General features: G+C 43.6%; 1 protein-coding gene across 1 annotated transcript in view; it reads right to left on the bottom strand.

The window, feature by feature from the left end:
- LOC101663098 (two pore channel protein 2-like) overlaps window positions 1–13013 on the bottom strand; it is a 65135-nt gene that overhangs the window by 32800 nt on the left and 19322 nt on the right. Inside the window, exons 3-5 of the mRNA XM_045287195.1 lie at window positions 8517–8599; window positions 6875–6989; window positions 2640–2768 (exon numbers count right to left, since the gene is read on the bottom strand). Of these exons, the coding sequence (XP_045143130.1) occupies window positions 2640–2768; window positions 6875–6989; window positions 8517–8599 (327 nt within the window). The remainder of the gene's footprint in view (window positions 1–2639; window positions 2769–6874; window positions 6990–8516; window positions 8600–13013) is intronic.

Here is a 13013-nt window from a genome sequence, read left to right as displayed (position 1 = left end):
TGTGTGATTTTCTATATATGAAATCTAGGATAGATTAATCTATAGAGACAAAAGCTGGATTAATGATTAGCTGGGGCATGGCAGGGGAGGTTGGAGAGAAATGGGAGCCAACAACGACTACAGGAACAAAGAAAATGTTCTAAAATTGAATGTGGTGATGATTGCACACCTCTTCTCAATATGATTGAACTACTGAATTATATGATATGTGAATTATTTGCCAATGAAAATAGTTTTTTTAAATATTAGTATCTGGGGTCTTACAGGTTTGTCTTAAAGTAAGCAACCATCTAAGTGAAGTGTCAGCTAAGTACACAGAGAAGAAACACACCTGCATGTGGGATCCAAGAATTGTAAATCATGAAATCCGAGACAGGAGGAGGGAAATTGTATTAGAGCTCAAATTCTGAGAACACAGTTTATAGGGGCTACGCATGACAGTAAAAGCCCAAAACCCACTTATAGGATCCCTCTATGGATTAAGCCTCTGGTAAATGCCCCCTGAGCATTGACCATGGATGTGAACAGCCTTGCTATCAGAGCGAATTGGAAGTGGAATAATGTAATATGCAGTTAGGTTAAAATTTAACATATTTTTTATTCTCCCTTTGACCCTTTTAAACTTGTTCTAGTTTTTATTATTTTCTAATTTCTCTTTTTTTAATTAAAGATCATTTTATTGGGGGCTCTTACAGCTCTTATAACAATCCATACATCAATTATAACTGATTTCTTTTTGATTGAAGTTTTTCCCTGGTTTATTTTGTTCTTTATTTTCTTTATATAAAATCCAGGATACATCTATAGAAATAGAAACTGGATGAAGAGTTTCTTAGGGTTATAGCAGGGGAGGTTGAGGGCAAGAAGGGAGCTAATGATAATGAGCGCAAGCAAGATGTTCTAAAATTGATTGTGGTATTGATTGCACAGCTCTTTTTAATATGTTTGAAATGTTGAATTGTCTGATATGTGAATTACATGTTAACAAAACTGTTAAATTAGAAAAATAATCCACCATCATCAAAAGTGTTGATTCGGATCCTTTGGTTTTCAGGCTCTGGGGACCAGTGAGAGCCCTCCTCCCAATGGGAGAGGGGACACACAGACACAGAGGTGAACATTATGTCCGTGAGCATTAAGCATTTTGAACTCAGGAGCAGCATGATCTGAACGATGCCCCAGAGAACTGACCCAGCAGCAGCACATAAAATGCACGTGGTGGTTCACACCAGGGGTGACGTGGCCTGGACCCCACCGTGTGTATGATCAGAATGACACTCAGCAGAGAGACACAGGTCAGAGACCACTGCACTGATCCATCATGAGAGGCTCAGGGAAGGCTGGCTGCGGGGGCACTGAAAGAGGGCACCATGCCAACAACTTTGGAAGTCACAGTGAGAGACAGAGTGTCCACAACCAAAAGCAGTGAGGGAAGTTGTTCAGGAAGAAGAGGGTAGATTTGTTCTGTTGTGTTTGAATTGATGTGGACACGAGCTCTGTGTACCAAAGGTGTGTGTAGAAGCTCTGAGGATAGATGACCCCTACAGCAGAGAGCAGAAACATAGAAAACAAGCATTGGGTTGCTTGCAAGGGACAATGATTCAGGCATGTTGGCTGGTGTGTTGTATGCTAATTATCCTCATCCAATCACCATAGTAGCCTCTCTGCTCATTACAGGAGGATTGGGCGACGTACTACTTGGCCTCCCTCAGAGACAACCATTAACTGCTTGGCACGTACCCTTTCACATTTTTCTGTGAATGCATAACTTTTTTTTCTCTTTTTAACAAAGATGTAATCCAGCTGTACTGTAATCTGCTCTTGTGACTTGATTGCATCTATCCTTGATAACACAAACACACTGACCTTTAGTACTATTCTAAAGGGCTGCAGAAATATGCCACATTTTATATAAGACAGCAGAGTCAGTATCAACTGAAAGGTAATGGGTTTTGCTTTATTATTGTCCAGAAATCAAAATGTGTCCAATTATCTGATAGTATTAACTGCTTGGCCATGACCAATCATGTAGCTAACTCATTGAATACTTCCTTGTTTCCTAAATAAAGTCCCAGGATGGAAGTCGTAGGTGCACAGGTATGCACAGCACCTCCATGGGAGGAAGATGAAGCAGTTTACCTTGGTAAAGATGTATAGCCTTGGAAACTCTACGTAGCGGCTCTCTTCATCCAATGACAGTGTCATGAGTCAGAATCGATAACATGGGGTTTTTTGGTAAGTACAAGAAAAGGTCGAAGCCTTTTCAAATAACTAAAAGCTACACCCGTAGCAAGGGGAGGCGATTGTGCTAATGAATTTACTTTGAGTAGGGGCTGTTTTAGTCACTTCAAAGTGAGTTATTTATTTGACGTTAAAGGGCATGGAGGAGCTGTCTGATAAGCCGGGTTTTCCTAACCGGATGGTCTGAACTTTCAAGGGGCCTTTGTCATGTGAAAATCTTAACAGTCCCATCTGCCATATTTGTTCCGCAGTTTGTCCTTTGCCTGCATTTGTGCTTATGGTGTTTGCTATGCCAAAGTCCCTGCTTGTTGCTGTAACAGGCAAGTCCATCCATTTCTCTTCTTCGTGGTTTCTGTCTTTGACCACAAACTCTTAAAGTCAAAACAACAAACACTCACCACTATAGTCACCATGATGCAGATGTTTTTTGTATCCTTCCAGAAAACCGTCTGAGGGGTGACTTTTGCAAAATGTATAAGTCTTCCAAAGAAGGCAGTCAGGCAGAGCACTTCTGCTATGGAGGTGGCCTGCGCAGAGAAAGACAGACTCAGCCACTGGGACGCTCCGCACTGGATCTCGTGCACTTCCCGGCTCCCCCTCTGAGAATCAGCCATGCCTAATGCTGAAAGTTTCCAAAGAATTCTATGATGGCTGCAGTGGTTTCTGCCTCTTAAAAAGACATCTGCCCTTGGGTCAGGTATTCCATAACCCCGACTGGCAGCCTTTCCTGGGAGGAGCCAGAGCACATTTCCCTAGAAAAGGAGAAGGGTGAGGATGGCAGAGGCAGGGGCCCCCATGCACTCCCATTCCCCAGCTTCACATTCAGAATAAGCTATCTAGATGTGTAGCCTAGCTCCCCAAAGAAGATGTTTTGAAATAGCAGATCAGTCCTTCAATACCACTGCCGTGGTTTCCCTGCTGCCTGTATTTGGCAACTAGAGAAGTCAATGGAGGCCACTGAGGCCCAGCCCTTCATGTGGACCATCGTTTCCCCGGAGGTGAGACCACGCTGTGAATGGTTTCTTGCAGGAGAAACAGGCTGTCAAAGTGGATTATAGCTACGCGCTTGCTTTCTGCGAGCTCGGTTCTGCTCCCTAATCACACTTACGCAGTGCCAGCTGGTGTGACCCCAGTTCAGAGTCCTGGTGTGCAGCCAGCTTTATTCACCAAGGCCATCAAAGCCCCTGCCTGCCACTGAGACACACAGAGACTTCACTTTGTCTTACCACCGCCCAGGGCTCACCTTGTGAGTAATCCCCTTAATAAGCTCCCACACCAGAATTCTAGGGCTGCCAGCCTCCCTCTTCAGTCTATTAGCCCGTTCCTCTTTGGAGGCAAATTTAGAATGATAAGTTCTCGTTGAGACATGCTTCTAACCTGCACTAACAAGGGAACTGTCCTCCAGAAACAAAGAGAGGAAGGTGGCAAAGTAGGAAATGATTGGCGAGGCGGTTTGGCTAAAGCTAGGAAGAGGGAAAGGGGTAGGGTGAGGTCTCAAAGGAAGGGATGTCCTGAAAGACAAAGGGGCTGACTTTGGACCCTGAGTATCAACGTGGGCTGTAGCTCCTACAATCATTTTAGCTTTCAGTCTTTTTACCCTCGAAGGGCTATAGAATCTCACTGTCAAGGCCAGATTTGCAAAAGAACTGGGAGTAATTCCAAGAACACATCTCCCCCCATGCTCAAAACAAGACTTGCGTGGAAACACCAGAATCCAGACTAAAATTTCCACATAACACATTCCATTTCGGAGACTTAATGTGTAAATATTGCCTGAAGGGGAATCCAGACGGTCAAGCAGCCAACCCAACATTTGCATGGTTAATACCAGGAGGAGTGAGGACTCACGCAGAGAAGCAATGGGAGAGCAGGTGACCTCAGGGAATTCTCACCTAGGCCGGGGTAGCCCAATGCCCCATCTGCTACAGACACTGACAAGCATATCCACGTCTTTGAATGCACATTCTGCTTCTTCAGAATTTGTGTTTGCTTTCACAGTGACTCGCCTAGACATTTTCTACGTGGAAAATTCATTGACTGTGAAACCTTTATCATGTGGAAGTCATGATGGTTAGGTTTTGTGTCAACTTACCTGGTACAGAATTCTCAATAGTTTGATAGTTTAATGCCTAGTAATTCCCCCTACACAATGGAATTACCTCCATCATGGGATCTGCTATGAGGAGCCAATTAGTTTTAAAAGATTAGGATGGAATGCAACAGCCTTACTCAGCTCCTAAGCCTGATGCCACCAATTTCAAGAAGGTTTCCTTGGGGGTGGGACTTGCTCCCAATATAAGTGGACACTGTGGAAAAGCTTGCTTAGCTTTTTTTCTGAGTCCAGATCCTGCATCTGGCTCATGGACCTCTGGCTTTTGGGACTTGAGCCAATAGCCTGCTATGTTGCCCAATGATCCTGGGAGTTGTCATCAGCCTGCCATCTGACCTGCTGACCTTGGATTCCCTCACTTTCTGAGACCATGAGCCTGAGCTGCCAACCTTGGATTCATTTGCCTTTGCACCCAAAGCCTGTCATCTTCCTACCAACCTTGAGTTCATCAGCCCCCATAGCTACATGAGTCGGGAGAAAGCTCCAATCTAACATCTGACCCATGAACTTGGAGCCTGTCAAACAGTGTGAGCCATTTTCTTGATATCATTCCTTTCTCTGTATACATATATAGGAGCCTAGGTGGCATAGTGGTTAAATATTGGGCTGTTAACCATAAATTCAGAAGTTCAAAATCACCAGCCACACTTCAGGATAAAGATGGGGCTTTCTACTCCCATAGAGTTACAGTTACAGTCTCAGAAATGCACAGGGACAGTTCTACTTCATCCCATAGGGTCACTAAGAGTCAGCATCAACTTGATGGCTGCAAGTTTTTATGTACATATATAAGCTTTGCTGACTAACACAGAAGTATAGGCAGCCATCACTTTGGGAGCTACCAATAAGCCACACTTCTGGCATTCACATCCTTAGGTAATTCCCACCTTTATTGACTTAGGATTTGAACATAAGATTGGCTTTGGCCAATAGGAGATCAGCAAATGTGATACAAGCACAAGATGTGCACTACAAGGCCTCTTTTTGGACACAGCTGCCCACTAAGAGAAGCCTAAGCCACTGAGTGGCTGTATGGAAAAGAGCAGAAGGCACTCTGATCCAGAGCTACAGTCACCCCCCAGGCACCAGCCACAGGAGAGGACTTGGATCGTCCAGTTCAAATATCCACTGTGCTTCTGGACATCTATGATTCTGAATCAACTGAAGCCCCTAACAGCACCATCTGGACATCCACCATCCAAGCCAATGCCACATGAACAGAAGCTGCCCTGTGGAGTCAATCCACCCCACAGAGTCATGGGAAATCATTAAAGACTGCTATCCATTCAAGCTAGGAGTTGGCAAGCTTCTTCTGGCCAAAGACCAGGGAGTAAATGTTTTAGGCTTGGTGAGTCACAGAGTCTCACTCCAATTACTCCACTCTTGTAACGCAAAAGCGGCCAGAGACGAGATCGGTGAATGAGCACCAACAAAACTTTATCTGCCAACAAATTTTAATTTCACATCACTTCCAAGTCACAAGTATAACTAGTTTTGATTCCCGCCCCCCCCCCAATCATTAAAAGATATAAAAACTACCCTTAGCTCATGGGCTATGAAGAAAGAGGCCATGGACTGCATTGAACCAGAGGCTGTCATTTTCTAACACCCTGTCTTCAGCATTTGAGTTCGAGGTTGGTTGGTTCAGCGGCAACAGAGAATTGAAACACGGAGACACAAGTGAGGCCCCACATCTGTTAAAACAGCGGGACAACAGCAGGGCACATCTCATAGGTCACTAAGAGGCTCCAGGAGAACACACACAATGTTCTGAGCCCGGCAGGTAGTAACTACTAAGCAACTGGTGACCCTTAAGAGACAAGAGCAGTGGTGAGCTGAGAATCACTGTAAGCTGGACACCCGTTTGGGTTAGCTGGTTAACTGGACATATTAATTGGATGTTAATTGGACATATTACTGAAAACCACTCTTGATCCAGCTAATAAGCACAAATAAATAGTCTAATGATTTATGCTTAGGGAAAAAACTGTACACTTGGCAGATACAAATAAGTCACAAATTTAAAAACTTTTTTGAAAAGCTCTACTATCTTTCCATTCTATTTTTTTCTATGAACTTTTTAAGCCCCCCTCATATTACACTACATTGCAACACTATTTGGTATAAAAGAAGCCAGTCATTCACTGCCATCGAGTCAGTTATAAAAAAGAGCAGGGCCGCCTCTGTGTACCTCCTCACAGACTGTCCCTCTGCACAGGAGTAGAGAGCCTCGTCGTTCTCCTATGGAGCAGCTGTAGTTTTGGACTGCCGACTTTCTAGCTAGCAGCCCAGCCTACTACTCCTCGGACTCCCTCTACTTTTCTTACCAAATTTTGTATCTGTGCCCAGAACAAACACTTCAATTCAATGTAAAATACCTTATGATTGAAGCATTAGATTCTTCTAATCTCCAACAGTGAAACTCAAATCAAATTCATATTTGCTAAGATTTGAAAAAAAAAACAGACAGAAGCAGCTTCAAGCTATGACAAGCTGGCTAGGTATTTTATTGTGAACGCTTACCAAGAAAGGTAGTGGAAACAGTGCTGGTTCCTCAAACAGGGCAAGAGAAAGGTCTACAAAAATAAAGAAGTTTGTGGCTGCTCGCATGGTCCAGTGGTTATAAAAATAGTAGAGTCTAGAAAGGGGAAAAAAATTAAGGAGGTTATCAACAAAGAGGAAGAGTTAAACAACACTAAAACATCTCATTAAAGCTGAATGGTTGGTCGAATAAAGAATGTATGGCTCTGGTCACATTTCCTGAAATGGAAGATGGCAAAGGACAAATGCTCCAGGACACTTTATAATGGAGGGGGAAATGAAGAGTATTCATTTATCTCAGAGCGCATCATGCTGTCTGTCTCCAGCGAGGATCAGTATCTTCTTCACTGAGGGTTGTAACAGCATTGGGAGAATATGCTGAAAGGGCTTTGAACAGTCATGTAAAGAATCACCTGTAGTTAATGAGACCAATTATATGTAGCATGGTAGCCTAACCCCACTTTTAAAATGTGTATAAAACCACACAGAGATCTCACAGTCCCGCAGTACTCCTGCTGGAATAGGGGCACACTCCCAGCCTTGCACACCTCACACACTGACGTTCAGTCCCACAATGATGACCTTCAAGCCAGCCAGGGCTGCTTCAGAATAGAATTGCTCTATAGGGTTCTGCAGAATAAAAAAACACTCTGTAGGGTTTCCAAAGGCTAGTTTGCGGGGAGGTAGATCACCAAGCCTTTCTTTCAAATGGGTCTTTTCATAGATTCAAACTTCTAATCTTCAGGGTAGCAATTGCGCTCATTAGTTCTTTGCAGCACCCAGGGACTGCGAGTCCTACGCTAAGAAACATTTTGTTCCTTATTCTAAGTCAAATCCTTGGTCTCATCCACCCTTAAAGGATAACAGAGAAAAAGCTGACGTCTCAGGAAAATAAGACAAAATGAAGGTCTGCCTTGCATGAAAAGGCATCAGGGAGAAGGGAAATGTCTTCATTGTACGTAGCTCCAAGAAGACACCAAAGAGCCAATGGGTACGTGCTCAGCCGCGGACCAAATGGTCAGAGGTTCAAGGCTGCCACCATTCTGCAGGAGAACGATGTGGCTGTCTACTTTTGTAAAAAGACTGCTGCCTTGGGGACCCTATGAGGCAGTGTACTCTGTCTTATGGGGTCACTGTGAGTCAGAACTGACCCAACAGCACCTAACAACAGCATCTAGACATCTACTGTCAAGACTGCGCAGACAGAAAACCTGCCCATTGAGTTCATGCAACCTGCAGAGTCCTGGGAGATAAGTAAAGGGTGTTCTTCATTCTGACACACTTTGGGGGTTGGAACAGGGTTAAGAGGACTCCTGTATCTAGGAGGAAAAGATCATGATGTATTTTTTTAACTTGGATGCCCCTTTCTCCTCTCCTTTTTATCATCTCTACTTACTCTAGTAAGAGTTCGTGATACATGCATGAAATGATCCCCTATGGGTGAGATCCCACAGTCATAGCTTAGCAATGTAAAGAATCACAAGATTATCCAAATCTGCATGTCATATTCTATTTGCTCCTCAAAATAATTATGGAACCAACGTCTTCAGTATTGGTTCGACTTTTAGAACATTCTGTGCTCAAGGAGAGGTGGGTCCATGCAGGCTTTTTAAGCTTGAATTACCTGATGGTCTGAGGTGAGGTTTCAAATGGCACATTTCTGCTATACTGGGCATCAGAAACATAGGCCGCCGCCAGGAGTAGGTCCTGCTTCCCATGGAAGAAAGTAAACAGAGAATCACCGTCAGAGAAGGAGAGGATGCGTTTCTTTTTCCTTTACACCTAATGTTATACATACACACAACTCCCCTTCACCTCTCCTGTCGACTCCTCCCCCAGAAGTAGCCAAAGTTAACGGTATGGTATGCACACTTCCGAGGGGTCCAGGGGGCACAGAGGGTTAAGTGTTGGGCTGCTAACTGAAAGGTTGGCAGCTTGAACCCCCCAGAGAATGAGGAGACAGTCTATTGTCAAGAGTGACATCCTTGGAAACCCTATGGAGCAACTCAACTCCGTCCCACAGGGACCCTCGGAGTCAGAAGGGACTCAATGGCACTCGACAGCCACCCCATGTCTGCCTGCAGACGGCCCCCGGGCATGCAGTAATAAGGCGCTGACTAGAGCATCTGCATGTACTTAAATGACGTATTTATGGAGATATAAGACTATGCACATTAAATTATGTGTCGGCTACTTGAAGACATTTTCAAGGGTGATTTTGACAAGAATATTACTTCTCTTGCTGACTTTTGGAACGCATCCCTTCTTAGAGTAGAAACCGCTCTACACATACACGTATGTGTATTTTTTTTATATAATAAATTTGTTTCCATAGGGTACGTAGCCAACTCTTTTCCTATGACATGGTGTGGGTATTTTTCCCCATGAAGCACCTATTGGTCTACCTGACTCCTTCAAACACGTGCCTCATCATTTACATGGCTTCAATTTGTTTTTATTTAACACACAATCACATTGACCATTTAAAAAAATTACATGTGTCCGTGCATGCATGTGTATGAAAGAGCTTTGAAAAGTTCATAGAAATTTTCATTATCTTTTAAATTCACTTTTTTGTTTTGTTTTTATTTTTTTTCTTTTCTTATTTTTTTAAATTAACTTTTCGAAGTCCCCTAGTATCATTATGCCATACCAATATTTTTGTAGGATAGCGTGTAATTGCTAAATGAAGGGTTTATATTGGCCTTCCAAGAAGATGCACGATTTATACACCTCAAAGCTGCCTCTCACCACCATTGATATCATTTAAAATGGGTGTGCTAACATATAATCACCCATAGAACCCTTTAATATTGCCACTCGAGGCTTGAATATTTTTCTTCAGCTCTTGCAGCTTGAGCTATGTTCTTGCTGTCATCCTACAACTCGTTCCATCTTTGTCATTCGAGTTCAATGTGTCAATCTGTCCTTGAGATGGTCTCTAAATTCAGATGGAACATGTTCAAGGTCATGGTTTGGCTCTTGTGAACTTGTAGTTCTCTTCAGCTTCAACCTGAGTTTGCCTGTGAGCAGTTGGTGGTCTGTTCTATGGTCAGTCCCGGCCTTGTTTGGACAGATGACATGGAGCATTTCCATCCATCCTCTCTTCCCACAGGTGTAGTCATTTGGCTCCTGTGTATTCCAACTGGTGAGCTGCCACTGACACCGCAAAGAATTCTGAGCTAAGTTGTTTGTTTTTTAAGTAGTTACAGCAGAATCTTTTAAGGCCACTGCTGTTCCAATGTAAACTTTGGATACTACTAAATGCTTGCAGTTTCTGTGAAGCCTCGCAACAGATTTGTGAGGGGTCCCAGTCACTCACAAGCCCTTTTGCAGAGAGAAAGAGCGCTGACCAGCAATCCCTCAGCCAGCCAGGAGAAAACAGAACGTTATCTCCGGTAGACATCACCCAAACTCTGGAGACTGAAAGATCGAACATCGGTTCAAACCCACCAGCTACTCTGTGAGAGAAAGATAAGGCTATCTTTTCCCACAGAGACTTATGGTCTCAGAAACCTGCTGGAGGGTCACCGTGAGAAAGAGCCAACTGGATGGCAGTAGGTTTGGTTGTATTTTGACTTGGGGGGAGATGTGTGTGTGTGTGTGTGTGTGTGTGTGTGTGTGTGTGTGTGTGTGTGTGTGTGTTGGTTATGCATTGAATAGCAACCAAATCTGTTGCCACGGTAATTTTGACTCAAGTCATGGTGGTGCAGTGGTTAAGTGCTGATTGTGAACTGACAGGTGGGTAGTAAGAACCAAGCAGTTGCTCTGAGAAAGACAAGGCAGTCTGCTCCATAAAGATCAGAGCCTCCCAAACAGCGTGGAATAGTTCTACTCTGACCAAGAGGGCCATGGAGTCAGATGGAAACAGACAGCTGTGCCTACTCAAAGACGGTGGCTGACCACTCATGTCAGGAATTGAATCTCACCTGTCAGCCTCCAGAAGCTTTCAGGAGGAAGGACTGTAGCAGGGCTGTTGGGGAGCAATACGGGCATGTTGGCATAAGATTTGAGGAGCATTATAGGTCGGAATCCACTCCACCGCAATGGGTTTGTTGTTGTCGTTTAGTTTACCTTCAGTTTCTAAAGCTTACCCCCCCCCCCCACCTGTTTTACTTTTCTGGTTTGTGCACGTGTGTGTTGATCGGTGATTTACAGAAAAGATGAGCAGATCATACATGTTTTCTTCCATGTCATAACACGAAGATTAGCAGCAATCTTCACAATGTAGTATCATTAATCCCATTTCCTTCCTGTTTCCACTCCTCTTTCTCTCACAACCTTTCTGAACTTTGTCCACGGCTAAGTGCTGCCCACTTGATCTTAAGTGGCCGATCATTCTAAGGTGTGAGTACTTCCGTAGTGTTATTGCTCCTGCTACAACCCATCTATTGTGTGAAGATCAAAGACTTGGATTACAGCGCAATGTAAAGAAAACCCAAATCTTCATAATTGGACCCATAGATACCATCACAATAAATAGAGAAGACTAAAATTGTAAAGTATTTCATGTTATTTGAATCCACAACCAATACTCATGGAATCAGCAGTCAAGAAATCAAACGACCCTTTGCATGGGGCAAATTTGCTGCATATGACCTCTTTGAAATGTTAAAGAGCAAACATATCACTCTGAAAACTAAAGTGTGCCTGACCCAAGCCATGGTATTTTCAGTCACCTCATAAGCATGTGAAAGTTGGACAATGAAGAATTGATTATTTTGAATTATGGTGTTGGTGAAGAACATTGAAAGTACCACATACTGCTAGAAGAACAGACAAATCTATCTAGGAGGAAGTACAACTGGAATGCTACCTAGAGGGGAGCATGGTAAGACTTTATCTCATGAACTTTGGCCATGTTATCAGGGAGAGACCAGTCCCTGGAATGGGGCATCATGCTTGGTAAAGTCAAGGGTCAGCTAAAAGGGGGGTACCTTGAATGAGATGGATTGATACAGGGAATGCAACAGTGGGCTCAATCATAACAGTAATTGTGAGGATGGAGAAGGACCAGCCAATGTTTTGTTCTGTTAGGCATAGGGTTCTGAGTTGGAGGTGATTCAGAAAAACTCATAGTGATAAGTTCATTTCCAGACCTGAAGCGTGACTAAGGGCCACAGTCATGAGGATTCCACCAGTCTCTGTTTGACCAGGAAGTCTAGTCTTTTTAAGACAACATTGAGATTTGTTCCACATATTTCTCCCACTCTATCCAAGACCTTAGCATTGGATCCCTTGTAGAGCAGTTGGTAGTGAATGGTAGCTCAGCACTATCTAGTTCTTCTGGTCTCAGGGTTAGTGAAGACTGATGTGCACATGGTCCATTGGACTAATTGTTTCCATGCATCTTTGATCCTCCTAACACTGACTTCCTTTGTACAGGGAAGGGCCAATAGTTACACCTTAGATCAATAGCTGAGCCGAGAGTTGTGCTGAATGCAAACTTTTAAGACTGTGGCCACTACTCCCATAATCTTCGTAACTTACGCTATGCCAATTGGCCTTGTATCCCATGAGACCATGGTCCTGAGCCTCCACATCCCATGACTCATTCCTTCAAAGTGTCTGATTATGCCTATGAAGTTTTCATGACTTTTATCTGTATGCTCCATCATATTCATGAACATATTTGCAGCAGAGGTAAATACACTGATACAAATATCCTTTGCCAACCATCTATATATTCATAGGTATACTGCCACTCTCCCTTTCACACTCACTCAACATGAGGGTCTATCCATGCATATACTAGTAGATCGTCATGAATGCAGAATGTGTATCTAACAGTGTTTATTTCTGTTGCTTTTCATTCATGCACTCCCCCCAGTGTCTTCCCCTGTTTCCATCACTTGTTGCCTATTTACTTCTTACTTTCCCCAAGCACTCCACAGGAGAAAGATGAGGCTTTCTACTCCTGTAAAGAGTTACAGTCTCGGAAACCCACCAGAACACTTCTTCCTTGTCCTATAGAGTCACCATGAGTCAAAATTCCTTTGAAAGCAGTGATTTGGAATTTTAGTCTTCACCCAAGTTAACGTGTGACTACCCTCTAGGCAATCATTTATCTTCCCTTTCCCGCCCAACACCCACCCACTCACTCACTCACTCACCCACCCAC

This window comes from Echinops telfairi, unplaced genomic scaffold, assembly GCF_000313985.2.
Source record: "Echinops telfairi isolate 266 unplaced genomic scaffold, ASM31398v2 ScPeMD7_11;HRSCAF=52, whole genome shotgun sequence".
Lineage (NCBI taxonomy): Eukaryota > Metazoa > Chordata > Mammalia > Afrosoricida > Tenrecidae > Echinops > Echinops telfairi.
This window is presented reverse-complemented; position numbering and strand designations above follow the sequence as displayed.